This window comes from Colias eurytheme, chromosome 10 (genome assembly GCF_061535395.1).
Source record: "Colias eurytheme isolate Ceu_HAF_F1 chromosome 10, ilColEury1 Martin Lab GWU primary, whole genome shotgun sequence".
Classification (NCBI taxonomy): Eukaryota; Metazoa; Arthropoda; class Insecta; order Lepidoptera; family Pieridae; genus Colias; species Colias eurytheme.
Window position 1 is genome coordinate 1,164,128 of NC_142989.1, and position 26,908 is coordinate 1,191,035.

Sequence of the window (26,908 nt, forward strand, 5' to 3'; positions counted from 1 at the left end):
TTCAGTGGATATTACATTAATTAAGTGGTATCTTTTCGGATTGTTATAATGAATCCAGTATTAACGTGAAATAGAGTGTATATCGAAGCGGCATATCGGTAAGTTTCATCGATTTATCCCTGCTATATTTGTTTTCGTTCGTTGACCTTAAGCTGAATGGAAGCCTCAATTTCCACCTTTGTAAAACAATAGCATTTCTTTTGATTATATTATAATATACGAACTAAAATAATATACGCAGTAAATTTAATGTGTGTGTGAAAGTAAATTCAGACAGTAATAAATACATAATATAATACTTTGATTTTGCAGATTTCGGGTCTTGAAAATTAAAAGTGAGTACTATTCTTTTAACTTTTTAAACCTTTCAATTAGTAGTATGTTTGATTTAATAAAGTTATGAGAAATAGTTGCTTGTAATTGTATTTTATTTTTTTTACTTTGCTTTTGTTTGGGGAATTTATTTTTATTGTTACATACAAGTAATATGTTCTTATTTTTTGTTTGATAGGAATCCAGTAGTACAAAATGCCGTTAGAAAATATAGTTTTATTTGTAAGTATTGTTTTTTTATTATTTATATTTATAAGTTACTGAATTATTTGTACAAGGTACTGTATAATTTTAAAGATCTTTATGATAATGTATTGAGTGATATTATTGAACTTAGTCAGCTTACTAAGTTATTTATAAGACTTGTTAATTGTTATATCTTATAGGACAATTTTAGAACACATTATCTATTTCAAATGATTGGTCAAATTTGTCAAGAATAAATTGAAATGACATGCTCACTCAGGAAACTTTATTTCAGAAGCCAAACAATTGATGCAAAGATTAAGCATATACTAAAAATAATATAATTAAATACATCTATTGAAAAGTAAATTCAATAGACACTTGAAAATGATGATTTTCACAGACAATTTTCTTGTAGGAGGATAAAATTCATATTGATACATAAGCAGTAGTCCACATCATTTAAGTCTGCAACTCCACAGTCCTTAATATTATATGTATTATAAGAGCCTGTGTAAGCATTTAAAGAAACAAAGTGAAGTTTAATACTATTATCTTATAATCCATAAGCCTCTTAAATGATACCTTGAGGCACTTCTAACGTTTACCCGTTTTATGCAGTAGGCTAGTCCGTAATTTATATTTTTTCGATTATTCTTCCTTGCTAAAAGTAGCTGGTTTCAACTAATTTTTCACAAAGTCGTAAAAATATCTTCTTGAATTGAATTGATATTCAATTCACTACATATATCAACTTTACTGACTTTTATTTTGAAAGGGTCCTTGATATTGGTTATATTTTTCCTGTAAAAATCATCACATGTCAGATGATACGCCAATGCTACAGGAAGGGAAATAAAAAACACAGAGGCGCTTCGTAAAGGCCTCGACACAACAACAATAAACAACAACCTTATTACCTTTTCAAGGTGCAATAATTATTTAACAACAAACATACAACACATCAATGCATCATCGAAGAACCATCAAAACCAGAAACACAGAAACAGAAACTTACTATGTAATATTATAAATGCGAAATTGTGTTTGTTTGTCTTTCTTTCACGTTTCAACGGAGCGACTTTTTGATATGATTTTTGTGTCTGTTCTGTAATCTGTTGATATTGTGTGAGGCTATGTTTTAGCGCGATAAAACATCTCTTTTCCTTGAGAATAATCTTTGACTACGCAGGAAAAGACGCGCGGCATAGCAAGATACGTATAATCTCGCAAATGAATATAGAAAATCGTTAAATAAATCTTAACCATATTTAGCATTCTGCTTTGCTATCTTGTTCAGAACTTATCAAAGCATGTAGCGTAGACTGTACTTCATAACATTTTTTTTAAAGAGTATTCATTGAACAAACACCTCAGTCAGTGTTAATATACAATTGACCCGACCGCATCATTAATAACTATTACAATACGATTCCATTAATTTAACACCAAAATTAAACAAAAGGGATAAACAGTGAAAAATACAAGTATTTAAAATTTTATATTCTTTAACTGACCGCGCCAAAAAGAGTTAAGCTTTTCGAATGTAGTGTGTAATGCGAATTATTTCGTGGATATGGCTTTTTTATTATTTTAAAATATGAAGAAAGTACACTGCGCATTTTAAGTGCTATGTATAAACATTAATTAACTTATTTATGGCATCATCATCATCATCATCATTGTCAGCCTACACTTGTCCACTGCTGGATATAGGCCTCATGCAGTCATGGCACGCCACTGAGCCCGGTCGTTTGCTCGTTGTCGCTATTTCTATGTACCTATCTTATATTTTGGAAATAAAGTTATTGTTTATTGTTTATTTATGGCGCTTTCGTCAAATCCTCACGAGAGTGCAAAATCAAAATGAAGATTTTAGATTGGATTACGATAAATAGGTATAAGATATAAATAACCTATTACATGCAGCTGCTATTTGTTTATTCAATAATAACTTTCTATATCATATTTATTGCATTAAATCTTTCTTAAAATTTAAACGAATTAATCCCATATTTTTATCCAAATTATGTAATATCATAAGGAAATTAACATGATTTTTAAAATATGTATTTCACATTAACTCGTAGCAATTAAATATTGTTGATATCAATCATTATTTCCTACGTATTTTTGCGATAAAATTTATAAATTGATTGAAGTATTTTGAAAATGAATTCATGTTCATTGATTTGAATTGTACTTTATTTTTTAAACATATTTTCTTAGTATATTATGTACATCGTAGTTCGTAGGTACATACTACATATTATTACTACGAAGCAATTTGGTTTTGAAAATGAAATTTTTATGATAAAAAGATAAAAATATCTTTTTACCAAAGCATTACACTTTGTTCACTTACCTATAAGAACTTACGTATATTTTATTATTTCATCATTTAATAGTAACATACAATTTTTAATAATTTTTATGTAAAGATAAAAAATATTAGGATAAGACAACTTTACTAGCAAATCGCTCATTTCCGTTTTACCATTTGGGCATTTTTTTTTTGTCCATCTTTTTAAGGTTAACTTGATCTATCTATTTTTTACCATAGACTATACATATAAACAGTAATCTTTTTGTAATGTTAATTAATCAGATAAAAAATGCTTACGCAACTAGACTATAATTGGATAATGTTCAGATGCACGCATCGAATATTTTACAATAGCCATTTAAAGTATACATACATTTTATGTAGAATAAAGAAATAAAAATAGAATCCAATAGTCCCGAGAGTTTTATGTTCTTGAATAGAGCTTAGAAGTATTTTTTATGATACTGAACTTTGTTAATGGTTGATAAGATTAATAAAAAACGATAATTCGTAATAACTGAACATAAAACATAAAAAAATCTTAAACTTTATATCGAAGTTTTTATACTCAAACAACTTTATGATGCAAGGCATACAATGATACGTACTCAGAAAACGTTTACCATCAGTGAACAAGTAAAAATATACACTGAAACAGGTACTAGTACAACTCTTTAGAAAGTCATTTGAAAACGTTACAGGAACGATCGTAAAAAGTGCACCCCAAAAGTACTTGTAGAATATATTCTACATTCAATGCAGCTACAGACTACAGAGTCAGGTAGCGTGGGAGTAAATTTTACATTTTATTGATGTAGGTATTCCGTATTCCAGCACTCGCAATTATCCGAGCTGCCTTTTCAGGTCTGCGGCTGCATCTTATTGTAAATGCATCTTGCATTGAACAACGAATGTTGTTGTGCTGCTGCTCTGAAAATCCATTATTACTAGAAGATTTGACTTATGAATTCTATGACTCTAGCATTTCGTATTTACCTTGGTATTTCGGTGAAATTTATCTTGTTTCGTATATTTTTCTGAGAAATGTTCACACTTGTTTTTCGTTACAAGACGAACTTTTTTGGAAGTATTTGGCAGATCATCAAAGTATAGGCGTTTAACGAGTTAGAGACTGCTCTAGGTGCAAGTGTTACTTGTTTATCAATAGACTTGTGATTCCGCTCTTCGTAACCAATCAATAATTCCCATGTCGACATTCGTGCAGAATGAAACCCATGAAGCTTACACGTGTCATATTATGCATTAAACTGTAAAATCGCAAGCGCTCTACTTCTGAAACATGGTATTATGTGGTATTATTTTGTACAAAAATAGACTTTACATCGGAAGCCCGGTAGCTATTAACATTTTCATCAGCGACTAATTGAATAGGACGGCTAAGTGCTGGCTCGATTTGCGTCTGATGGTTTTGTGGAGTATTATCATAGAATATACTATACGCGACGTATTATTTTTGCGTGGGCTATTTTATATTGTGTTACGTGTAAAGTGAGGATGTCGTGCCATGAGGCAACGAAATGTTGATTAAGGAATATAAAACTGAATGAAAGCCATTTCGTTTCATTCTAATCAACAAGTCGCATACTTGATTTAGCCGTAATTACTTTTCAAGTGCTTTAGAACCCTTAGGGTAATAATTGGCCAGTCGTAATTTTACAACTGGAAGGGAATTTGTGCGGAATAATGCAAGCAACTCCTTACTATATTAGACTCTACATTCTTAAATCTTATCATAATTCCATTTAAATTGGTGACAATAAATGAATTATAACTGATTGATGAAGATGCAAATTTATTTAGTGGTGGTTGATCACATTTTATTGACATCTAGGCTAGTGCCGTAAAACACACCTTGAAACTATAACATAGGATATAGTACCTAAAAGATTAATTATGTTGAAGAAATAATCCCATACCGAGTTCAAAGATTTCAATCCATAATCCAGCCTTAGCAATTACGTAAAGGTGACGCTACTGAAAGTCGGAAAAAGTAATTAGAGCCCTGAAGCTCTCAACCTTTGTGCGGATATCGGATATTGAGTTAGTCCTGTATTTCTGTCAAAGGGAACACCACTGCGATCCAGGTATTCGCGGGTAATTTAATCTTGCGCTTATTCGATAGGGTTTTAGGTCGAGGCCACGAGGATTATTGCTTTTTAAATTGAAGCTGAAATTGTATAGCTTGCTATCAATATTTTCTAGATAGGTATTGCCCGTATTGGTAGAACTTGAAGAGAGCTATCGTTATTGCTTATTTAAAAACATGAAGTGAACAGCACGTATGAAATAAAATATTAAGAATCGTATTAAAATCTAAAATCGTGTGTCGTTAAATTATAACTTACATAATTTATAGTTTACATAATGATAACAATTTATGAGAAAAATTTAAGGAGAGGCTATTTTAGTTTGGAAAAAAATCTATTCGTCAGTAGTAGGTATTTTATTTATTTTTTAAGTTGGTTTATAAATCAGCTTTTCATTCCATTCCCAAGATTTCCTTTATATGGTATAATATGGCTTGTAGTATGGTATAATAATCATGTAGAATATCAGAGAATCATGTGTTTTCAAAGAGATTTTATTTTGTTTGGTCAATATTTATTATACGCATGCAAAGCGTAGACCTTGTTTATAAAATCTTTTTTTTATTTGTCACAAGTAGTTGTAGGTATGATTTTAATTGCTCGACCAAGAATAACAGAAAGGACCCGCAATTTGCAAGCTAAAATTTTGTTTACCAACCCCGTTCTCGATCACGTTTCGTTAAAATAAAAACTAAACATAAATATTGGCTTCCCGTCCGTAGTATTTATGTTCACATAATATGAAGCGAGCCCAGTCGTCGACTAGACTCTAGAGCGGTCGCGGGAGTTTAGTCGCGCCGCCGGCATTGTGACAGTGACATCTATCAATTTTCGCGCCTTTACCGCGTTTATTTTTAACACTTAGCTTTGCCCTTTTTGTATACAGCCAGGAAAAGTTATATTGTTGAAGTGAGTATCTAAAAGTTAGTAATTGGTTTTGAAGCGAATTTAAAAAGATTTTTAATATTTTATAGACATATGTGTGATGTGACCTATATTTCGATAAAGAATATTAATTAGAAATATATCTTCTATTATTTTGCAAGAAGGAAAATATATGCTAGCCAGAATATATTTTCAATTTATTTATCTACATTACCCGAGACATTCTCTGAAAATATATTAGTTGCCCTGAATATTTGCTTCATAAATTCTTTTCTCATTTTAAAACCATTTGTAGATAATAGTGCGAATAAGTTTAAAGGCTTATATTATTGGTAAGGCATCATTATGTAAAGTATTATTTGTATTACGACACTTGTGTTTTTCCGGGCTTCTTTAGCTGCGCACTGTACCTGTAATCTATTTATTATGTTCCATAGTTTCTAATGTCTTTGTAAAATAAAATAAATAAGTAGTTTGAATAATGAAACAATTTTTTTTTAAATATAAATCCAGGTTTATAAACGATTAATGATGCGTAAATCACTTATTTTATGAAAATTTAAATGGAAATGCATTATGCATTGCCTGTTTTTCCCAATAATTCGTTAGTAGTAATATGGACAATGATTCTACTATAACCTCCTCTCATGCTTCCATGTTATTAATCTAGTTATCTTTGTTTAAAATTAATTAATATAGAAATCAAATGTGAACTGGGATCCTTCAATAATTTCTTTCAAATAAATAAATAGGTAGTTCAAAATAGATATATATTTTAATCTGACTTTTTACACAAAATGAGAACAAATCGGGATTCCATTTCACGTAGAAGGTTTGTTAAATGTTAGATATATACATTTAACAAGCCTCAGTTATTAAATTTTTTCTATTATTTCCATTCAATTGTCTGAATGAAATTTAATAAAAATAAAACTACTGCAAGCTACCTAATATTAAATTCCCGTGCCACTCTAGGAGTGACTGCTATTTTTCCGAAGGCGACAACTGACAAGTCTTGCATCTTGACATTACATTTTCTTACATAAGATAATAACAGTTAGAATAGGGGTCCTAGAATAGTCTATAGACGCTATTTATCTAGCAAATAGATAATATTATGCGCAATTGCAAGCTGGCAGATGCATCCGGTTGGGGTTGAATCCATCGCCGCATTCACCGCTGTATTGTGGTTTAACTTATTTCAATCAATGTTATTTATTTCTATAAAGCATATTTAGATAGATAGGCAGGACACAGAAGGCTGATCGCCTACTTATCCCTTAAAAATCGATCAGTAAAACAGATGTCTGCATAATGCATCTATTCCGTACCTACTCCATTAGGATACACGGAACTTTACTTATATCTATAGAACTGGACTGGACTTTTTTCAAAGTCATTTCATGAATAATTATTGTCTGTATTAGTGAATATTGTTGTGAATATTGTTGTGTGTATTAGTGTTATTTTAATAAGTTAGGTCTTAAAACCTAATTTATTAAAATAAGAAAAACAAGATTTAAAATAAAACCTAATATTATTTTGAATCTTGTTTTCCTAAATAATACCAAAAACCTGCAATTAAATATGTATTAAGAAATTTGCATTATTTTTTGTAAATAATTCATTTAGAAAAAATCAAATATATATATATATATATATATATATACATACATACATCATACATATATATTATCTTATTCATACATCTCGTTCAAGGTTGTGCAAATGAAAACAAAAAATCTGTTTCACTTTCGAATGCTTTTTTTTTTCAGATGTAGTTATGTACTTAAGTACATGATCCATTTTATTTATTCATATTGCGTAATTATATTATATTATATTTATATTAATTATATTTATATTATTATTTATTAGTAAATTGGTTCCAATAGAGTTAAATATTAAAATTAAATTAATTACGCGGTTTATGTTTCAGTCCCTAACTCCCTACCTACTATCAACATACAGTACGGAAATTTTCAAAGATTTTTCAACTTTGTTTGTCTAACTTAGCTTAATGACGTAGGTAGGTAAGTACGTAGGTACTACCTATTTTTTCACGTTTTATGCTTTATACTCTGTATCCATAACATCCTCGTTCTCTGTTGTTATATGTAATTATTAAATATTAATTAAAATCTACTTCAGTTTTTATGAATCCAAAGAACAGAAAACATGCATCGTTTTGTTATGTTCATATCTCTAATTTAAAGGGGAAATAAAAAAAAACTAAAACATCGTTAAATATTTTGCTAAAGAATGAGCATGTAACTTACGACGTTTTATGGATATTATGGTAATTCATTTACAATTTATTTATTGTACTTATAAGTTATAACAAGACATGTTTATGTTGGTACTGATTATAATTTATTTTACGTTAGTGCTATTAAAATATTCTATGATTTCTTTTCTAATAAATAGTAGGTAGGTATATGCCAATTAACTGATTATGCATGCATCAATTTTTTCGTCGTAGATCGTAAGTCGTAACAAATTATAATATATATATATTACATAGTTACTGTAATGTAATAGTTTCGTCTACGGCTTAGCCTGCAAATATTTCAGGATAAAAATCGTTTATTGTTTTTAGAATAAAGCGTTTGTCTTAAAAAACTCTTAGAAAAATTTACAAATAAGTACATCTGCACGCTTTTTATAAAAAATAGTATTGAACATTTTTAAATACAGCGCTCGAAAGTTATGTAAGCTGCTTGTTATTGTAACTTGTATTACGTAGAACTACAGAGACAAGAACTAATTTTCCACGCTCAAATAATTACAATACAGAAGTCAGTACAAAGTAGTGCAAGCAAAAGTTACCATAGTATAGGAAATTTATGTCTGTTGGATAACGAGAAATTTTAATCTTTTACCTTTAGATAGCTAAAGGCAAAAGATTAAAAAAAATAGTTACCTAACTAACTAGTTGATCAAACAGTAGACACTAGACAAATACAACTGTTACTGTAGCGTCTTGGATCTAGACTCTAGATTTATCTCCAAAGTATGAGAAATGGCAATAAGCTTGTTTTGTACCAAAGGGAACCAGAAACATACTAAAGCATTGAAATGAGGATGTACTGCAAAACATAATAAGAGTCCGAGCACATTAACACGTGCGATATACTTCTTTTATTGTAATAAACGACTTATTATTTTTATTTCTCGCTCAACAAGTTGTGAATGCACAAGCGAGATCATATAGAGATCATATGTGAGGAGTGTAAATATTTTGCTTTTTTTTTTTGTGGTGTCTCTCAATGTTAGCCAGAAGGACTTCTACATTTTAACGCGGACGCGGGGGTGAACTGAAGGTTCACCCTGGTAGCGACATGCACAAGGGCGTTCCCCCTTGACGGGGACCACGAACCTCGGCTTGAGCTGTCGCTTGAGTGGAGGAGGCCAGAAGGGCCCTAATCGGACGGGGAATATTTTGCTTTGTCTACTCTATTGTATTTAACAACACATCCAACTGTTTTACATCGTAGCTAATATAAAAATTAAATTTATCTTCGGAAAATCCTTACATTTCAAGTAAAATGTGATTATTTTCTTAATTATAAGAACTCGCAATTTATTATTGCTGTACAATTTATTCCATTTTCAATATTATACGCGATAAAATAAGCGCTTTTCCCGTAGCGCGGTGACCTTTACCCTTTGGGTATATAAGTCATATCACCATTATGGTGGGTAGGTACTACTATATTGTATCTCTATAGAAATACCGAACAGTGTAATTGACACAAAATATGTCGCTGAAATATTCCACTCACTCGGCACTCAATTCAAACTCGGTTCAAAGGGTAGCTTTAATATATCTACCCGGTTCTGACATAACATTATAAAGGCTGTCAAAAACATGAAGCCATTGTGAGGAATATTTTTACAGAGCGCAGCTAGTTGTGCTGAATAAACTACGTTTGGTTGTTGAAATTTAAGGATGTAAAGTTAGGTAACCACCTATAGAGAAAAAGAACCTTTTGCAGTTTCATTTTCTATTTTACAAATTCTCCCTTTGCTGTTATAGCATTTCTGTGACTAAACCCTTTTCCATTTATAAAGATTACAAAAATCAGAAAAGAAATGCGCAAACAATCTTGGTTAAACCAGTAGTAAGGTACTGGCTTACGTTCAGTTAAAAATTTAAAAGCTTCTTTAGTCGGTAAAGTAACAGAAGGTAAAAAAAGTGAGGCTTGAGTATCGTAAAGGGAAATTTCCTTCGAAGAATATTAAACACTTGAGCGTACTCACTTACTTTGTGACAAAGAACTAATTAAAGACATTATAGTATTTCAGTTTTCCCCACTGTCCCAAGAATTGAGTTTGTTTTCTTCGTACTTCCTAAAGCTGAAACAATTGGATTGACTATAGTAGATAATTATCAAAAACTACAGAACAATGTAACAACTCATAACACGTTTTTTTAATGACTTTACTTCGAAGTAATTTTCTGATTTAGTACCTAATATATACAAAAATTCTTCTAAATACGCCGGTAGTTTCTTTTTATTCATATAATTAATACGTCAAGTCTAGACATTAACCTATGTATTAACTTACAAAAAACATTATTATATCAAGACTGAAACCATTGTCCGATGTTTATAAAAATCGAACCTTTACTGGTCATACTATTATTACCAGTCTACTACTTAAGTTGTTGCTGCTATTCTATTTATTATTTATTTTAAGTATGTCTCATTTAATCAACAAAATATTCCTTTCGAAAGCTTCGCATGTTTATGATAAGCGACCGATATATATTTTGATCAGCTCCGAATTCAATTGAAATGCGTGGTAAAATAAACGCACTGGGATGGCAGAGCGAGGCTGCTCCTAATAGGGTAATAGTACAATTTTGTTTGGACAGCACGTTCGACCTTCTCCGACCGTGCATCTTAAGTAGACGTATCGTCGTGAACACTGATTTATTGTATGACATAACAATTTTTATCCGACGAAATTTTCCCACAAAAATTTGAATAAAATCGCATCTTCTTAAGTAACTATATACAATAGTACATAAATCTGTATATGTACGTCATATTTACGTATTAAGTTGTTTTGTCTACGCTTCAAAAACTCCAGAAGTTCTGCATCGTTTGAGATCAGTTTTGACATGATTTGTTATATGGTACGCATCAGGGAGTTTTGTAGATTTTTCCTCAATTCGTATCCGTGCAACCACAGTAAAGCTATACATAGCTAGAGTTATGAATATGTTCATAAATAAACATTATTTTTTTTAATGCAGATACTAAACTATGCACATATTTTAGGATGGAGGTTGGAGTCCGGCTGATAGGCGTGATCCTGCGCATACTGAACCTGCTCCTAACGCCAATATTCTGGCTTCGAGCGCGCAACAACAAGCGAGTGCCGCCAATAAAAGATGACATCCTGCTGAGGAGCGCGACCGACCTGGCCGCTGCTATACGGAAAGGAGAGGTATTATTGTCAACCAACTTCAAAAAAGGAGCTGTTTCTTAATTTGATTGTATTTTTTTTGGGCTTGTTACCTCATAACTTTCGGCTGAGTGAACCGATTTTAATAATTATTTTTATATTTCAAAGCTGGTGCCTTCTGTCTCTAGTTCTGACAATTTTAAGGTTTTTTTTTGTTGAGATACTTAATTGTGTATTCTGAACAATTTTCAAATAACGAAATACATAAATTTTGGCAGTGAAAGTTACATGATTAAATTCAAGTCGTGTTTACTCGATATGGTGCTGGGCGCTGGCTACATGGTGGGTCAATCATATTCTGGCAATGCTTGATGAGTAGTGTTTTTATATAATGTCAAAAAATTACAAAATAAACGTAATGAGTATTATTATATGTTTTTACGTGGGTTTTGTACCAATCCATAGTGGCTTTTATTCTGAAATCACGTTCAATTTTGTGTGTAATAGGTAATGTATGTTTACCAGCTTTCCGCCCGCGACTACGTATGCACTTCACGTTAGCAAGCGACAGCCAACGTTTTCCATACAAATTTATACCCTCTATTTCACTCCGGCTTGAAGTTTTGTGTTCCCGACAAAAAGTGTTGTTTTTGCATGTTTGATAATAATGAATTTAGTTTATGGGAGTAAATGTTTAATGCTTTCTCTTTGGTAAGATATACTTAGGTCTAATTTTTTTTTATTGAAACACTACAGTAAAAATGATTCATAATATCTTAGCTTACGAGAATAAGATCTATGATAATGTGAAGTCTAAATCAATACATATAATAAAATTCTAGAAAAGTGGTGTCTGTACAATGAAAATATGTAAAAAAAAATTAGCAGGGGCTATTACTAAATCGATCCCAAACCCAAAACTGTCGTTAAAATTTTTTTTGTCTGTTTGTCTGTTTGTAAGCTGAGGTAGTAGGGGGGAGGGGTCAAATTAAAATTATGCTTATTTTTAGGTAAATTTTATACATAAAATGTCCTTTAAATTATGTCGTATTACATATATTTTTAAGCCCCGACGCAAAAAGATGAGTGATAAGTGTTTGACCGCTATGTGTGTCTGTGTGTGTGTATCTGTTTGTTCCACCGTAGCTCGCTAACAGGTAATCCGAATTAGATGCGGTTTTTTGTTAGGCAGCATATTTTCCGACGCTGGTTCTTAGATAAAGTGTATCAAAATCGGTTCATCCATTTATTATACCTACCTATAGGGGTAAAAGTGGGAATGAAAAAAATTAAAGTTGTCGAATCTAAGTGATATATATTAAATGAAAGTGAACGTTTTATCAAAATCGGTTCATCCATGTATTTGATATAGGTATAAAAGCGGTAATAAAAAAATGAATTTTGTCAATTATACTCAAGTGACATATGAAATGAAAGGGCATGACGTGTAAAGTTTAATTAGACGTATTTAATCAAACTCGGTTCATCCATTTACTATACCTATATATAGATAAAAGGGGGAATGAAAAAAACGAATGTTGTCAAATATACCTACCTAAGAGACATAATATATCAAATGAAAGTGCATAACGGGTGAAGTACAGTTAGTTATATTTTGATCCAATTCGGTTTATCCATTTGTTAGACTACAGAGGTAAAAGTGGGAATGAACAATAATCGAATGTGGTCAAATAATATACTCAAGCGGCATATCAAAATATGAAAGGGCAACGTGTGAATTACAATTAGTTAGTAATGTTTTATAGAAATCGGTTCATCCGTTTATTACATACTAGCGGTCCGCCCCGGCTTCGCCCGTGGTACATATTTACGTTTTCTCTACATAAGAACCATCCTCGTACTTCAAGGAATATAATAAAAAAAGAATTATCGAAATCGGTTCAGCCGTTCTCGAGTTATGCGCTTACCAACACATTTTGCTATTCATTTTTATATATAAGAAGAAGATAGGGCACTTTAGGGTAGGACTGTTCATAAAATATCTATATATCGAAATATCGATATTATTATTTCGAAATATCGATATTTATTACTAATATTTTTTGGACGATATATCGATAGTTCGGTATTTAAATATCGATATCGATGGTCGATATTTTTTTTAATAATTTTTTTTCCGTAATTTATTTAATCTAAAAAATCATCGTAAACTTAGTAAACATCGTTAATGTTAGCAGTCGCTTGACAATTTTTTATCATCTGAACGAGTTGCTTCTTCAATCAATCTTTCAGTGCCTAACAATCTTAGTAGCCAAACAGCTGAACATATTTAAAACAAAGAGTATTTTTAAAAACTCTTACAGAAAAATATTGGTATTGGTATACATAATTGTCTTATTTAAATTTAAAAAGTAATTACCAAGAACTATAACCTACTACTTATGTACATTCATAATTTAATTTGTTTAATAAATCCACTAGACTATAAATTGTGTAATCATTTTTGAGCTGACTTACGATTTTTTTTAAATAAAGCCGATATATCGAACTCCGATACTGATATATTTGAAAATATCGATACATCGAAAATCCGATATTTTAAAAAATATCAACAGTCCTACTTTAGGGGTGACAGTTGTTGGATAAATAAACCAAATGGAGCATCAAACGACAGGATATGACGTGTACATATAGATACAATTAGATATGGTTTACATCAAAATCGGTTCTGCCATTTACTAGGGTTGGAAAGGGAAGTCTGTGAAAGAAGAGGGGACATGGGAGCGAGAGGATAGCCACACCCTGGAAATTTTAAACTCTACTCATAGCCACATAGGCCTGGCCCCTTGGCAATTTTTTTTCCTAAATATACCTTCTTCCTACTTCTTTTGCCACTGTGGTCCATTGCAATTTGTGCACGGTTACGGCCCAACTTAAAAGATTTCAAGGAGCAAAAAGCTTATAGATATCAATATGATGTAGGAATGTAATATGGAGGTAGAATTGATAGCTCGGTCTCGCTCACTTGAAAATATTACATGAAAATAAGAAAATTAAATTATAAAAGAAAATTTAATAAAAAAAACCCAACGCAATGAAGAAAAAATTTTAGGAATAAATAATTTTACAAACTTTCCGATGATCTTTAAAATTAAGAGTACCATTATAAAAGAAAAAATATGATATATTATGATAATGATGGCATGGCAGCCCCGACGACTTTGTTTTTTATTTTTATAAATATTTAAAACTAGCTTTCCGCCTGCGGCCGTTTCCGGGATAAAACCTAGCCTATTTTGCTCAGTGAAGATGCAGCTTTCTGATGGTGAAAGAATTTTTGAAATCGTTCCAGTAGTTTATGCGTGAAAACCATATATACATACATAATTACAAACATTTCCTCTTTATAATATCAGTATAGATGGTATTTATTTTTAAAGATCGTCGGGAAGTTTGTGAAATTATTTATTCCTTTTTCTATGCACTTTTATTCGTTGCGTTGGGTGTTTTTTAATTTAATTTTTATTGCATGGTCTAAACGGTAATTAATTACTACATGCGTGAGACAGGAAAGATCTGATTTGGATTTGGTGCATGATTTGATAAAAACTGAGTACCTATCGATTAAGCTGATCAGAAGGCAAAGACTAATGTCAGAGAATAGAATAACGCTAAAGAATAGAAACTACTATCGCAAATTTTTTACATAAACTCATGATATTTTAGTAATGGTTCGGTCACACTACCAACGGCGACGACGACTACGACCAAAATTGTCCTCCAGACAAAATATTTCCCGTCATACTGGTACTCGAAAAGAAAAAAAATTCGAAGATAATTAATATAAAAATAGGTTTTTTGCGATTGTCGGCGAGACGGTAAGTTAATCATATAATCATCTTTTACCCAAATTGTAGATCATAAAATTATCTATAAAAAACTTCCAATACATTTTTTTCTAGGAGCCACCGTTTCTACGAAAAATATATTTTTTCATTCATTGATCTCAAAAAAAATTCCAGGCACCAGAACGACAGGAAATTTTAATATTTTATTTTTAATTGTGTTTTGCACAATTTTGTTAAATTGCGACTGAATGAAAATTTTGTTCGTGGTCGTCGTCGTCGTTGGTAGGGTGAACAAATCCTTAGCAAAACATCATACGCTTATGTCAATTAGTATCGATAGCGGATTCTATTCCTTTGCGTTTTGACGTTTGTCTCAGCGCTCAGTTGCTGCACGATACATTGTTAAAAACACACATACAAGAAAGGAAGGTAAATAAATTTGCTCCCCTCGACCCTGGTGCCTAAAAAATAATATGACATAATTTAAAAGAAATTTTACTTAAAAAATTAATTAGGCATTTTTTTTTTTATTTTTTAGCTCAGTTTAGTCATAAATTTTACTAACAGTTCTTTTAATTATTTATGGTAGTACGTGTTTACTCAATAAAAGTTAGTAACTACTATACAGTCACTATTCCACGCGGACGAAGTCGCGGGCACAGCTAGTTACTACTATATTGCGTGTTGCGACTCTATCTTTTAAAGTGTAAACATTATTATGTAAATAGTTATAAATTTTAATAAAAATCAAAAATAAAAAGATATACTCACAAGTATTTCAATGTTACACACTTTTTTTTTCAATTGAAATAAAATTTCTGTGTACATTCTCTTTTGGACTGAAAATAAAGCGTAATGTTTTGTTTACAATTATGCAATAATATAACCGGTTCGATATTTATTTTTATTGTAACCCAATTTTTACTTGTTTATATTTATTTTTAAAATAGCACAAACAATGTTGTATAGCTAGTTTTTGGTTGAACATTTTACCTGTGATATACTTAATGTTAAAATTATAATGTTACACTGAGTTGATGTTATTATATATACAAATTTTTATTAATTCGATGACGCTCATAGTCTAGATGTAGGAAAATAAAATGTATAATGGTGGTGTTTTTTGCACTTTATGTTTTATCTTGTTTTAAAAATAATTTGTCTTAATATAAGTTTTCAAATAAAGTTGTGTTAAACATTTGTTATTAAATAGTATCTATTATATTATGTTCGAGTCGTGTAGGCCAAAAATTACAAATAATATTTTTCACGGCCTGTCAGAGGAAATATTGCAGAGTGGAAAATATTTTATTCACCTAATGTCCTTCTGCATTTTGCAGGATATTTCCCGTTCACCGATGCACAAAACAAATAAACTGTAAACCATTCGATACATGGATAAAAATTTAATCAGAATGGAAACAATAAGTAATTGTTGTATTCTAAATTCGGCCATACCGAGCTTTTGTTTTGAAACGATGAACAATTCACATGCAGAATTGAATTTAAATAAAAAATAAAACTTCGTTCGTAGCTGAACCGCATTGGCAATTCGATAGTTGCAACTACCTACATATTTACAAATAAAATAAAATGTTATAGGTAGCAGATGTAAAAATAGACTTTGCCTGAGCAATATCATTTTAGTCAGTAGTTAATTTACATAACGAGATAAATTGACACTGCTCCCGCGGGCAGTGTTTCCAATGAGTTACGATTTGGGGACCTTCAAGAAAAGAGCGTACACCTACCTTAAAGGCCGGCAACACACTCGCCATACCCCTGGTATTGTGGGTGCAAGTGGGCGACGATGTTCACTCAACATCGTGACCCGTCTGCTCGTTTGCCTGCTATTAACATAAAAAAAAGCAGTAGAACTGTTAAGAGCTTGCGAATTGTATGTATTTTACAAATTATGTGTATTATGTAGGTACTCACTCAGTTATGAAAATTTCGAATCACTTATTCGGCACTATCTCTGCTCAACGAACGATGCATTATTGTGGATTTATATGGGCAGTGCTTACACTCGTACAATATAAAATTACCTAAAATAGGTAATGTCTCTGTCTATAACATACGTATGTTCTTTGAGATTTAATAATTTACAGATAGCCTTACCCATGGGAAAAAATGTGTCGTAATATTACCGTACACATCATATTGTCCAAAATTATGATGGCAATAAACATTAAATTTCAGGCTTTTGTATTTACTCTAACTTTCTGACCCACCAGCTCACAAGTGAAAGATTAACGCACGCGTTCATCGCGCGAACCCAAGAAGTGAATATTCTCCTAAATGCCGTGGTCGATGATAGATGTAGTGCAGCTCTAGAAGAAGCCAGAGCATTAGATCTGGAGATCAGTAAAGCTAGACGGGAGGGAAGGGTGGAGCAATTGTTCAAGGATAAACCGCTGTTGGGAGTCCCGTTCACTGTTAAGGAGAGTTGTTCTTTGGAAGGTGAGTAAATAATATAGCCTATGATTGCTTGGAGTGTTATATTTTGGGAGCTATTTAAAGTAAACTAAATTAAAAATATTGACCAGCTTTTACACCCACCGCTTCGCCCGTTTAGTCATAGGAAATTATCATGGGAATACCGAATATCATCCTACACCGCGATAAAAATTATCCTATATCACTCTCTAATGTCCTATTTCCAGGCACTAAAATCATGTCGTAAAATCACTCCGTTGCGACGTGAAAGAAAGACAATAAAATACACTTTCGCATTTATGATATTGGTTGAGATTGTCCTTACAGAGGTATTTTTATTACCTATTTTTTGACGTGACAACGTCTTATAATTCGATAAAGCCGGCTGCACGCACGAAAAAACATGACTCATGCGGCGTTACCTCGCTCTGACTCCTCTGAGGCGTTCCATGTAAGGCTTGAAGTGCGAGCGAGAGCGCGGAACGAGCGACAAAGAAGCACAATCGGACGTTGTCACGTTCAACTATCGTCAGTAAACCAACTTTACAGACAACCAATTTTTTTTTTAATGCAAACATCGATAAAAGAGCAGGCTATTCTCTTTCTAGAAGCTCTTCGCCACCCATGAGCGATCGCATTGTCGGGGACTGTACAAACGTTATGTTGGCTTTCAGAAATTTATAGGCTTTCTTCAATGTATACAAAAGGATTAATTACAATGAGAAAATTTCCTAGGTCTATCAAACGCAGTAGGATGCCTAGAATTCGCGGGTCGGAAGGCTACCAAAGATGGGGAAGCGGTTCGTCGCATGAAACTAGCTGGAGGCATTCCCTATCTAGTGACAAATACGCCGGAACTTTGTCTCGGGTGGGAAACCACCAATTTGCTTTCTGGGACCACGAATAACCCGTACTGCTTGAACAAAACGCCTGGAGGCTCTTCGGGAGGAGAGGTAAGATCTTAAACCTGCTTTAGACTCAAATATAATCGGCAATCCATCTTTATTTATGTATAGGGTGAAAAATTTGAATCCAGTACCGTTTTGATGATATAATTGGTAATTATGTCTTGTTTTCAGTTTAAGATTGATCTGATTTTTGTAACAAGATTATTATGACTATATTAGCTAATAAATTATAACGTTTGAAAAATTTACAAGGATTGTATAGGAAAGGTAAACATGTAAAATTAGAAAAGCTAATACAATGAACTATTCTCGTCCCAGTTTATGCGGTATCCACCATAATTTATTTACAGGTAAACTGATTGAGCTCCGCTAGCTTCACTCAATTATTGCTCTAGTTGGATTAACATCGTGTCGATGTGGTTTTGATATTTGCGTATATTTCAGTAATTGAACTTAGTTTGTCGTGAGCAGAAATATGTCAAGTTTTCAATTCAAGTCACAAACTTTAAATAAATTGTATTCAATTTTGGTTCTGATTGGACCCCTGTCCCTGTTGGACTAACATAAGAAATGGTTATGATATATTCGAGAAAAGCTCTACATTTGAACTTTATACCTACTGCTTTATTTTGGATATAAAAAATATGTCAAAAGATAATATTTTTACATTAAATTATTTCATTCTTTGTATAAAATAATATCGTTAAAGAGCACTTAGATACCTAACTCCGTCCCTATAGTATTTCATAAACAGACAATGATGTAATGTTTGTAAACATAGTGTGCAAATTGAGTACTTGAAGCGAGACTGTATTTGAACAAATATCCTTCCAAGGATTATTTTAATCTTTGTGCATTTGTTTGGTCTATGGTCTTAAACCCGAGTAAAGAGGTCAGCGAGCTTGATTGATAGTTGTAGGGCTTTTAACTTAGTTTTAAAGTTTAATATAGACAAACGTAACAGATTATTGTGTTAAAAATATTTTTGATTGCAATTTGAAATATCAACCTGGAGTAGAAGTTTGTTACTAGAGCAAATATTTAACTGCATAGAATTTCAGGCTGGAAAATGGTTTTAGAAACCTCATTTCGTTGGAATTAAGAAAGATATTCACTTATAATTACCACAAGAGCTTCAAAATTATCGGGTATTTTTCGATAGGTTCGTTGCAAACAAATGAAGGAGTCAAGTTGAAAAACTTGACGACTTTATTTGTTTGCAGGGAACCTTGAGGGAAATGCCAGATAATTTTGAAGCTCGTGTGGTATTCGGGAGATTATTTTTCCGCCCCAAATGTCGGCCAATAATTTCACAATTGAATTGAACCTGTCAGTTTGACGTCAACGACCAGAGAAAATTTTCAAAAAATTATCAGTATAATACCATGTAGGTTGTACCACGTGACGTCGAATGGTGCAATTCTATTGGTCGATATTTGGGTCGGAAAAATAATCATAATAATTTTACCTATATTTTTTATTTATACCAATGTGGGTTTAAATGTTTTGATACTGAGTTCAGTAACATGTAACTAGTTAGTTACATGTGCATCTTTGAAATAATTCTACCAAGATTTTTATGCGTATCACGATCTTATATAGTGGATGTAATCACCATAAAAGTATCTAAATCTACCCCATGAAGCACAAAGCACATGTGTTGATACTCTATTTCAATTCAGTACACATTTTTATACTTTCAGGCGGCCCTATTAGCGTGTGGCGCGTCACCAATAAGCGTGTCGTCAGACATCGCGGGGTCTATTCGCATACCGGCGGCTTTCTGCGGCGTTTTTGGACACAAACCGAGCCCAGGTTAGTATTTTTAAGCTATTGCATAGCTTCTATCGCGGGCCTTGAGCGCGGGGACCGAATCGAGAAATTCCGTAACGAAAAAACCTCACGCTCCCCACTCCGACGGGCACGGAGGTGTGGCTTGAAGGCATAGCATGCAATAGCTTTACCGCGGCAGTCCCCGAGTGCCACACGTCTTTTTATGTATTTTGGTTGTTTTAGAATAGAAATAAATGTTTGGTATTTTAGGATTCAGTTTATTGTCAAATCCTGCGAATTGATTTGATAATTTTGTGGTTAATTACTATTGATCCAGATTTCTTTATTTTTTTATTGATTATCGCTAGCATTGAAAAATAAAATTAAACTTTTAATAATTAAAATCAATTGCCTAGAATGATCAAGACACGATAAGTGTTAAAAAACGTACAAGACCTTTAACAAGACATGTTTGCCAACATAAGACTTGTAGATAATATTAGTAAGTTGCTTATTTGTGTGTGTGCATTTACATGCGGCTGTCTTTATTTATGTTTATCTATACTTCTATACTAATATTATAAAGAGGAAAGGTTTGTATGTATGTATGTATGGTTTTCACGCATAAACTGGACCGATTTTGATGAAATTTGGCACAGATAATCTTTAGACCCTGAGAAAGAACATAGGCTACCTTTTATTCCAAAATATGTACCACGGGCGAAGCCGGGGTGGATCGCTAGTGTATAATAATTTAGTAATATAACATGAGAGAAACCTATAACACCACCAATAAATTCCAGGTATAATACCAATAGAGGGTCACATTCCCACCCTTAACGATGAGAACTACAGCAAGTTCCTAGCGGTAGGGCCCATGAGTCGACATGCGGAGGATCTGCCCTTGCTCATGAATATCATGGGAGGCGACGCGTGTAAGAAATTGGATCTGGACAAACCGGTGGATTTCACAAAATTGAGGGTAGGTTTGGAAATTTTATAATAGTGGATATAGATTTTTTTGTAGTTAGCGGTTTTGAAGTTATATTCCTGCGCTTAAATTCTTCGATAACATATTTATAGAGTCAAATTCTTGTAAATTTGTATAAAAAATGATCGGATCCAAATCCAAGGTATCACTGTCACATTTATAACAGTCGATCCAGTAAAATAAGAAAGATTTCTGGTCCGCTCAATTCGGCTTAGTTCTTAAAACTCGTATATCTTTATTCTTTGGAAAAGCTCGAAATGCCTTCAAAACGAAAATATATGATTTAACAATTGGTTGTCTGTAAAGTCGGTTTACTGACGATAGTTGAACGTGACAACGTCCGATTGTGCTTCTTTGTCGCTCGTTCCGCGCTCTCGCTTGCACTTCAAGCCTTACATGGAACGCCTCAGAGCGAGGTAACGCCGCATGAGTCATGTTTTTTCGTGCGTGAAACCGGCTTTATCGAATTATAAGACGTTGTCACGTCAAAAACTACGATACATTTACGATACATTGACGACGCGGTTGGCGCAGTGGTAAAGTAACTGCCTACTGAGCCGACGGTCCCGGGTTCGATCCCCGGTCAGGGCAAATATTTGTGTGATGAACTCAATTATTTGTTCTTGGGTCTGGGTGTTATTATCTATATATGTATTTATTAAATATTATATTTATCGTCGCCTAGTACCTACCCACAACACAAGCCTTAATTGAGCTTACTGTGGGACTAGGTCGATTTGTGTAATAATGTCCTATAATATTAATATATACATATAATATTTCCAGGTGTTCGTAATGACGGAAGCGTCGAAATCAATTGCGCTGTCCCGAGTGAGTAGCGACATACAGCACGCGCTGCGACGGGCTGCCAAAGCGCTGCAGGCGAAAGGCGCTACGCGGTGCTATGTGAGTGATATACACACACAACTAACATAATATCACTATCACTATCACTACATAGTATAAAACAAAGTCGCTTTCACTGTCCCTATGTCCCTTTGTATGCATAAATCTTTAAAACTACGCAACGGATTTTGATGCGGTTTTTTTTAAATAGATAGAGTGATTCAAGAGGAAGGTTTTAGTATGTAATTTTATTAGGTTTTAGACAAAGCGGGCGAAGCCGCGGGCGGTAAGCTAGTACTTTATATAATCTTCCCCTTATAAGCCTCTGGCTCAGGAGCCAAAATAATGAATCCTTCGGCCTCCTAACTAGTTTAAAACTGTATTTCCTGAAATATTATATAATATTTCAGGAAATACACTAAAAACTAGTTAGGAAGCCGAAGGATTCATTATTTTGACCTGTGTAATTATGTCAATAAAGATTTTAATTGTTTTTTTTTTATGTATACCCTTGACTTAACTTTGTTCTTAAGTCTAACAAAAACACTGCTATACGTTCTCTTAAACTTGACTTTACACTACAAGCAAACTCACTTCTATTAGAACCCTTTGACATTTTATACACACACTAAACTTAATTGCATTCCATTTGACACTTTATACACATACCATTAGTTTCCTCGTTGCTATACGTAAAAATAATGAATATTTAAACATATATACTGGTTAAAGGTCGAGTGGGATAATAATATTATTTTTTTCAGGATGATTTTAAAGATCTCGACGATTCGGTTGAGATGTCCATTTCCGTGTTTTTCGCTATGAAGGACATTCCAAACATGCTACAAGACCCGGCTAATCCTAAGGTAAACATTTTTTTTCTTTTCACTTTTTGTCTTTAAAGATACTTACTATAGTAGAACCATTTTAATAGGCAACATTTGACAGTTCAACAAAATTCAACAACGTAACCTAGTAACGACGACATAGAATAACATGATATTTCGTTTTGTTAGAACTGCACATTTGCTTAACTTTTGCACGCCTCATAAGCGAAGCGTTGAGGTGGGTACTACTGTCACTTCGCGCAAAACATCTGATTTTTCAAACTTAAAATGTCTTTATGTATCATACATTGCACTTGTAAGATAATACATACACACACATATTAAGAAAAAACACTATTTTTAACGTTCATGATATTTTTGATGTCATTTTTATTATTTAAACTAGTTAAAAAACAGTTTAAAAAAGTTCTGTCTTGGACGTCCGTGTGTCTGTATGTGCGGATCCTTTTTCTTGTTAACACGATAGCGACCGAAATACTTTACTAATCGAGTCTTTTTTTTTCTCTTACGCTTGAGTATGCTCAGGAATAGAACCCTTTCATTTTTCAGGGTCTGATTCGATGTGGTTTAATTGTTATTAAATAAACAAAAATAATAATTAATAAATATTTATTAAAAAAAATTATGAGGCGTGCACTTTTGGATTTTCCAAATTATTTTCAATTACGATTACATATTTATAATAATAATGACCGATGCAACTAATTTTAAGATTTGATTTTACTGATAAACCATTCTAAACATAATAAACATTTTCTTATTTAAAGAACTGACGTCGCTACAATTTTGTGTCAATAAACCTTTTTTCTTTATAAATACCAGAGACGTTACTCTAAAAATCGAAATCTGACATCTAGAATCGAATGCATTGGTTACTTGGGAATAAAAATCATCATAAATTATTGACATGTGTTTCAAGTTCGATTGACAATTGTTTCAAGTCCGTATCGATTAATTCGCTTTAATCGATGTTTTTAAGCAGGTTACCACCCTATGAAGATAAAATTGATAGACGTCAAATGTTGTCTATTAAATTGGCTCAACTATAGTTCTTAGAATAATATTACATTTAAACTAATATAACAATTTGAATTTCAGCAAGACAAAAACCTTTTTACGGAACTGATAAAATACGTTTTTGGTCTCGGATCTCGATCTCTTCAAGGGCTGGGTTTCGCACTCATACACAAGTCAAATTTATTCATCCCTGATAATAGAACTAAATACTATCAAGAAAAGGCTGAGAAGTTTAAGGAACATATCCAGGTATGTAAAGCCAATATTTGTGTGGTGTTTTAAATAACTAGATTGACAATCCGGCTCGATCAATCATGTAGACGGTAAAAGAATGTTGAATTAAATTTAAAGTGTAGATGGAATTATTGCTACGAAAATGAATCGTTTTGTTTGCCCAAGGTATATTGTTGCAGAGTACCTAATTGATCCTTTAAAGTTCATGTCATATTCAAAGCAATGTTTTTTTTATTACGTATGTAAACATTTTTTTCTTTCATGAATAGAAGTTAGAAACAATAATTCGTAAATACATATTTCTAAGACGTTACTATATTTTTAAATAATTGTCCATTCTTGCAATTTTCGTAATACTGTAACGTCATAGATCAAAATAACCAAACGCGTTGGGTATTGCAGCGGTTGCTAGGCGACACGGGCGTGCTGCTGTACCCGGCGCACAGCGGGGCGGCGCACGCGCACGGCCGCGTGTTCGTGCGCGCGGCTGGTGTCGCGTACACCATGCTGCACAACGTGCTGGGCCTGCCCGCCGCCAGCGTGCCCGTGCCCGCGCGCCCGCTGCCGCTCGCCGTGCAGGCACGTGCCCACACACACACACACACGTACACCATGCTGCACAACGTGCTGGGCCTGCCCGCCGCCAGCGTGCCCGTGCCCGCGCGCCCGCTGCCGCTCGCCGTGCAGGCACGTGCCCACACACACACACACACGTACACCATGCTGCACAACGTGCTGGGCCTGCCCGCCGCCAGCGTGCCCGTGCCCGCGCGCCCGCTGCCGCTCGCCGTGCAGGCACGTGCCCACACACACACACACACGTACACCATGCTGCACAACGTGCTGGGCCTGCCCGCCGCCAGCGTGCCCGTGCCCGCGCGCCCGCTGCCGCTCGCCGTGCAGGCACGTGCCCACACACACACACACACGTACACCATGCTGCACAACGTGCTGGGCCTGCCCGCCGCCAGCGTGCCCGTGCCCGCGCGCCCGCTGCCGCTCGCCGTGCAGGCACGTGCCCACACACACACACACACGTACACCATGCTGCACAACGTGCTGGGCCTGCCCGCCGCCAGCGTGCCCGTGCCCGCGCGCCCGCTGCCGCTCGCCGTGCAGGCACGTGCCCACACACACACACACACGTACACCATGCTGCACAACGTGCTGGGCCTGCCCGCCGCCAGCGTGCCCGTGCCCGCGCGCCCGCTGCCGCTCGCCGTGCAGGCACGTGCCCACACACACACACACACGTACACCATGCTGCACAACGTGCTGGGCCTGCCCGCCGCCAGCGTGCCCGTGCCCGCGCGCCCGCTGCCGCTCGCCGTGCAGGCACGTGCCCACACACACACACACACGTACACCATGCTGCACAACGTGCTGGGCCTGCCCGCCGCCAGCGTGCCCGTGCCCGCGCGCCCGCTGCCGCTCGCCGTGCAGGCACGTGCCCACACACACACACACACGTACACCATGCTGCACAACGTGCTGGGCCTGCCCGCCGCCAGCGTGCCCGTGCCCGCGCGCCCGCTGCCGCTCGCCGTGCAGGCACGTGCCCACACACACACACACCCGCCCACACATACAAAGACGAATGATACAAACGGGAACACGAATATCCACTTACGCCATGCGCACACAGACAAATACATACCTCACAAGCGTAATCACAGCAAGCTGCTGCAGATGTAACTGCCCATTAACAGGCACGATGGTACTTATGCGCAGTAATCCCCACACACATTTCACTCCCGCTATAGTTACGTTCCTAAACGCTAATTACTAAAGGAAACTTAACTAACTTTATTATTGTAATATACACATACCACTATAGTTTATTTAATGTAATTAATTTTTGTAATGCATATAGTGCTCATTTTTTATTAGTTGTCCATCATGTCCTATATTTTTTGTGTATTTTTTATGTAAAACAATCGATGTACAGCTGCTAATGAGCCTTAATAAAATAAAATATTATTTTTCCAGGTTATAGCAGCTCCAAATCAAGACCGCCTATGTTTAGCAGTAGCCAAAGAATTGGAAAACGCCTTCGGAGGCTGGCAATTTCCCCAAGCTTAAATTTTAGGAAACTACTTGTAAATAATTTATTGTATTGTTATATCAGATTGTTGTTGTAACCGTAAACAATATAACTAATGTCAAGATAAAAAATATTTTTTAAAATTATGTACAGATTTTTATTGTGAATGTTGTAATGTAAGACACTTTTTAAAAGAGATTTTTACATGTGTTTCTAAAAATAAACTGATGAAAATAACTGAATGAAATATCAATTGAGTAATGCCAAAATATATTTTACAATTAGCACACCAAGTCCACTTTCATATACCTATGCATAAAGTATTAAGATTATTTTGTGCGCACAATGCACATATTGTAATAAGATATTTAAATTGTGAATATTATAAAATACATACATAAAATAAAAGTTATTTTTAGCACAGAGCCATCTCTGTTGTTGTATCATTCAAAGTTCATTAAATTTACTTATAAAGTTGAATGTGATACAGCCACTAGTATAACGTGGTATTGTTGTATAAGTTGAAAGTATTCTATAGGATAAGTACTTATTTAATTCTTCTCTGTTTCAATTAGGATTTAAATTCCCATCTTTTCTATCGAAATGGAATGATGACCATTAATAAAAAAAAATATTTATGGACTGTCATAAGTTTTACATTATTCATGTTATCAATAATTATAAATTTAGAAAAATACCTACTAATTTAAACTGGTTTTTGCCTAATATTTATTGTAAATAAT

General features: G+C 34.1%; 1 protein-coding gene across 1 annotated transcript; it reads left to right on the forward strand.

Annotated features, from left to right (window-relative positions):
* Nucleotides 1–5,733: 5,733 nt before the first annotated feature.
* On the forward strand, nt 5,734–26,775 carry LOC149904985 (fatty-acid amide hydrolase 2-A-like). Its single transcript, XM_090106028.1, has 11 exons — nt 5,734–5,862; nt 11,130–11,298; nt 17,303–17,528; nt 18,240–18,457; nt 20,116–20,227; nt 20,989–21,167; nt 21,963–22,082; nt 22,787–22,888; nt 23,969–24,136; nt 24,524–25,672; nt 26,111–26,775. The coding sequence occupies exons 2-11, from the start codon at nt 11,131–11,133 to the stop codon at nt 26,201–26,203; spliced, it is 2,535 nt and encodes an 844-aa protein (XP_089962154.1). The 5' UTR covers nt 5,734–5,862; nt 11,130; the 3' UTR covers nt 26,204–26,775.
* Nucleotides 26,776–26,908: the final 133 nt, after the last annotated feature.

Bases quoted from the DNA above. Each gene is read 5' to 3' on its own strand.
- LOC149904985 (XM_090106028.1), top strand. From the start codon at position 11,131: ATGGAGGTTGGAGTCCGGCTGATAGGCGTGATCCTGCGCATACTGAAC. The intron at 21,168-21,962 runs GTAGGTTTGGAA...TAATATTTCCAG, and splicing joins TGGATTTCACAAAATTGAGG to GTGTTCGTAATGACGGAAGC. The intron at 25,673-26,110 runs GCACGTGCCCAC...TTATTTTTCCAG, and splicing joins CGCTGCCGCTCGCCGTGCAG to GTTATAGCAGCTCCAAATCA.